The 4,608-nt window shown below is 33.9% G+C and overlaps 1 protein-coding gene across 2 annotated transcripts; it reads left to right on the forward strand.

Annotated features, from left to right (window-relative positions):
- Positions 1 to 312: 312 nt before the first annotated feature.
- Positions 313 to 2,998, forward strand: LOC145601624 (E3 ubiquitin-protein ligase AIRP2-like). Of its 2 annotated transcripts, XM_081657678.1 has the most exons (6): positions 313 to 410; positions 580 to 712; positions 1,043 to 1,205; positions 1,380 to 1,446; positions 1,561 to 1,795; positions 2,351 to 2,998. In XM_081657678.1, the coding sequence occupies exons 2-6, from the start codon at positions 630 to 632 to the stop codon at positions 2,556 to 2,558; spliced, it is 756 nt and encodes a 251-aa protein (XP_081513804.1). In that variant the 5' UTR covers positions 313 to 410; positions 580 to 629; the 3' UTR covers positions 2,559 to 2,998. The 2 variants fall into 2 exon arrangements, with proteins under 2 accessions (XP_081513804.1, XP_081513803.1); XM_081657677.1 differs by lacking the exon at positions 313 to 410 and having other exon boundaries at positions 434 to 712.
- The last annotated feature ends 1,610 nt before the right edge of the window (positions 2,999 to 4,608 follow it).

Here is a 4,608-nt window from a genome sequence, read left to right on the forward strand (position 1 = left end):
AAGCTATTTTTCTTTTTTGTATACATCACATAATAATGTATTGATTTCCTAAAAGAATATATGTCATAACTGATTTTGTAGTGAATTCTTAATAATCTTGATCTTTATATCATTGTATGATCTACCAGAATTGTTTTGTTGAAGAAATTAAGAAATGATGTTTTACATTATGACGCTGGTAAGTTTAGCTTGACAATTTTAAATATGACGCATTATTTTAACATAGAATTGACGACACTATTAACTATATTTTTCAAGCATATCTTAAATTATTGCAATATTATATGAAAAAAAATAATTAGAATTGAATATAAGTCCGACCACAAAATTATTTGGAGAAGAAGTTAAGACAGAGGTTGGAAGAGAGATTAATTGAAGACATCCTTTTCTTTCCTTGGAGAAGGAAAAAGGTTTCAATGTTAAGCAAGTGTGCTTTATCTTATACTTATCTTTTAATGGCAACTAATTTTTAAAGTTGTCACTACATACCCCTTTCCTTTCCTTATTGCTCTTCTTTATAACATTCTCTCTAGAAAACTCCTCTCTTTCTCTCTCTAAAATCCTTCCCTGTTTTCATAGGTGTACTTTCTAGTCACAATATTCTGGTGAAAAGGCTCAAAACAGGACTTATGTGGCAGAAGCAGCCCAGCAAATCTTCTTACAGAGAATCAATCAAAGCTCTTGAAGCTGATATTCAGCATGCCAATAATCTGTAAGTTTTTCAATCTTCTGTTTTTATAATTTGAGCTTCTAATACATGTTCATAATGGGATGTTTCATATTTTTGGGGTTGTATACCATGCAAATGGTTAAAATTTAAAAGTTGGTGTATGCAAGTATATATCATGGAAATGGTAAAGTTAATTTGTTGAAGGGCTTGTTTATTGTATGGTTTTATAATATTTTTTAGGTGACAATTTATATTCCTTTTGCATTTGTGTAGCATCCCCTTTTTCTGGGGTTTATCACATTCTATTTTTGATTTGATTCTTAGAGTGTTTCATACTGATTTATGAATTAAATTGGTGCTTTTTATTTCCAGGGCAGCTTCTCTTCCAAGGGACTACTGTGGGGATAGTGTTCAGATGAGACTATCTTACAGTCCTTTGGCACCCTTTTTCATATATTTGATAGAATTGATGGATTATAGTTGCACAGATGCCCTCCCTAATTTTTTGGGACTGCATCAAATTTTAGTATACAAGGTGTGCCTAATACCCTATGTTGTATACTTGTATATGCCATTCTTCATTACTCCCTCCATCTCATTTTATTTGGGTCAAATGGGGCGAGTAGAATGAGACAGAGGGACTAATTTCCTTTTTTTAATGCTTCCTTGACAACAAACTTATATTTTGGAAATAAATGCTTTTGATTAGGTTTATGTTGATGGAATGCCAACAATGTCTTCCCAAGAAAAGAAGGCGTCTTTAAGGGAATTCTATGGTATAATAAAATTAGTCTTTTGTTGCTTTTATTTATTTATTTATTATTTTTTTTATTGTATTAGTTCACATTTGAAGCATAATTTGAAGAATTTTAGGAAATGTTTGCTTGCAGCTGTGATATACCCATCACTTAGGCTGCTAGAAGGTAATCTAATTGAATCGGAAGAAGGTAGCAAAAAAACTAGGAGCTCAGATATTATGAGCCGAAAGAGATTGGATGACAAGTGGAAACTTCCTGATAATGATTCGGAGAGGGATGATGAATGCGGGATTTGTATGGAACCTGGCACTAAGATGGTGCTGCCCACTTGTGGTCATTCCTTGTGCATCAGTTGCTTTCATGATTGGTATGCTTGTATTCTTCTTTTACTGCTTTAAGTATCGGGAACTCTTTAGCATTGTTTTTAATGGAAGGTTATTCAGTTGGAGGAGGTTAAGAGGGTATAGCAAATGAGGGGTTTCAAATCTTTGTTTTGGTTGATTAACAGGTAGGAACAGGAATAGGTACATATCATGCTTGATCATATTAATATCTTACATTTGAGAGGATGTGCTTTCCGGATAAGGGGGTAAGTTACATGGATCACGTGACATTGATATTGGCAATTGAAACCTTAGTTTAGGATCCGAAATAAATTACTAGCAACAATTTGGTGATCACCCCTTTCCGAGCCAGTTAGAAAAGAATTATGGGAAAGAGAATAGGCAAGGCAATGTATGAAAACTTCTCTGTTGGAATTTCCTTGGATGGTAAGATGTAAACAGTCCTAGGCATCCTTAACCTCTTCTGTTTCATTATTCGTGTCCGTTATTTGCATCCTCTTTTCTAACTGAATTGAAGCAAAGCTGGGATTCTGTTATTTACAAGTTTTTTTTTTGTTTTTTGTTACTGTTTATTGCAGGAATGCAAGATCAAGGTCCTGCCCATTTTGCCGGGGAAGCCTAAAGAGGGTAAGCTCTAAAGATTTGTGGGTTCTCACAAACAACCATGAGGTTGTTGACTCGATCACCATAGCAAGAGAAAACCTGACCCGTTTCTACTTGTATATTGATAGCCTTCCACTTGCAACACCTGATACTCATTTCTTCGTGTATGATTACATGATATAAGCTAGAGAAAGAGGAAAAGAACCTAAGAAAGTACTTCCTTTTAAAGAAGCCAACCACTGATTGTATATAGTGTCTGGTATTATGTTCACCTCGTGAAGTTGCGATGGTGGATTAACAATTGTAAACATTGTCATCAGATGTTCTTGGCCTACTTAGATATTTTACTGCTGTTTGTGTTCAGACATCAGAGGAAGCTTTAGATGTTCAGGTTGTGGAAGATCGCCTGCTGCAAAAAATAAGAACGCTTCCTGGTCGAGGCATCTGTAACCTAGTGTAGAAGTAAGTAAAGTTATGCTTGACATCCAACTCTGGCCTTTTAGAATCTGAGAAGGAATTGTCAAGTTACTCTATTGTGTATCTTCTGGGTTTCCCCTTTAATATAATATGATGAATTTGTGCTGGGGTTACCCACACATCTTCTTATGATTAATACAACTAAATGATCATTGACTATATCTTGAAGCTATTCGTTACCATTGATTCCGTTCATTCAGAAATAACCTTCTCATTCTCCCAATTTCTCATAAATTTAAATAATATGACATTATTTTACTAATATTCTTCATAGTAGCTGGTTATTATTCTCACATTCTAAATTTTGAGCAACTAGGATAAACCTATCACCAAGGACACTAACCATAATTTTTTTCGACAAACATACTAACCATAACTACTATTCCGCGAGAGCTCCAAAGTTGCACATAATCTATTCCGGAGGTAGTATTAAAATGTGTGTGTGAAACATAGAGTTAATGATAAAGATTCATAAATTGTGCAATATTTGTATATTGAATATTGAATTGTTGTAATTGAGCATGAATTGGACCGATTTCTATCATAGACTGGTTTGGTAATCAACGTAAGACTACTTGATTGTAACTCTATAGTTGTATTAGTAAGTTAATAACTATTCTCATTTCTGTATGTTGGTTGCACTTCAACTATTTTTCTATCAGAATAAGATGCCAAACGTAACAAATAGCAATAGAGGGAGTATTATTGTTCTTAAGGATATTTGGTATGTTCAGGCAAGTCGATTTCAACAGTCGATTTGCATAACGAATTAAAGACCAATTTGTATGCTAATGAATCACTTAATATGTGAAAAAGGTAGCAACCATAAAAAATGAATTACAAATTTTTGTATGCGGCTGGCCACATGGTGCGGCAGGGTTACTTGTATGGTGTTATTGTAGGTGTTACTTGTATTTTGGGGTTACTTGTATAGGTGTTACTGGTTTTGTCAGGGGTTACTTGTAGGTGTTACCTGTATTCTGGGGTTACTTGTATGGGTGTTACTGGTTTTGGTCAGGGGTTACTTGTAGGTGTTGTATTATGGGGTTACTTGTATGAGTGTTACTGGTTTTGGTCAGTTGTTACTTGTAGGGTGTTATTGGTTTGGTACGAGGTTTTGGTCTGGGGTTATTTGTAGGTGTTAGTCAACCCATTCAAATAATCCATACAAGTAACACATACAAGTAACCTCAGAATACAAGTAACTCCAGAAACAAGTAACCCCATAATACAAGTAACTCCAAAAACAAGTAACCCAGAATACAAGTAACCCTGCCGCACCATGTGGCCTGCTGCACTGAAAAAGCTCTGAAAATGAATTTGTTTAATCACCGTTTTAATATTGGTTCACGAGCTGATTTTGAATCAATTAATCAATTACAAGATTAAACTCCGTAAGTCAGTAGTATATTTTTTGTTGATTTGACTGCATAATTAGGTCAAAGTCATAAGTCAATAAAGTCAAACATCATTTATCAAATAAGACCTTGGAGTCAAAATTTGTAAAGTTTGACTTTTAAAGTTGAAATGAGATGTGATTCTAGAGATGAACCATTAACCCTTATTATAATGAAGGGATAAGGAAGAAGTTAACCAACTTGTCATAACTCATAACTTTGATCTATCTTACATTCTTATTATGATAGAAGATTTTGAGCAAGATATTGTTTTATTTTCACGTCTCTTTAGTTATTAGTTATTCATTAATATTATTATCTTTCTTTGTAAAATTTTAATTTATAAATGAAGCTTTGTG

This window comes from Chenopodium album, chromosome 21, assembly GCF_948465745.1.
Source record: "Chenopodium album chromosome 21, dcCheAlbu1.1, whole genome shotgun sequence".
Lineage (NCBI taxonomy): Eukaryota > Viridiplantae > Streptophyta > Magnoliopsida > Caryophyllales > Amaranthaceae > Chenopodium > Chenopodium album.

Excerpts from the sequence above, each read along its gene's own strand:
- LOC145601624 (XM_081657678.1), top strand. The coding sequence starts at position 630 with ATGTGGCAGAAGCAGCCCAGCAAATCTTCTTACAGAGAATCAATCAAA. Across the intron at positions 713-1,042 it reads ATTCAGCATGCCAATAATCT|GGCAGCTTCTCTTCCAAGGG; the intron begins GTAAGTTTTTCA and ends TTTTATTTCCAG. Across the intron at positions 1,796-2,350 it reads ATCAGTTGCTTTCATGATTG|GAATGCAAGATCAAGGTCCT; the intron begins GTATGCTTGTAT and ends TGTTTATTGCAG.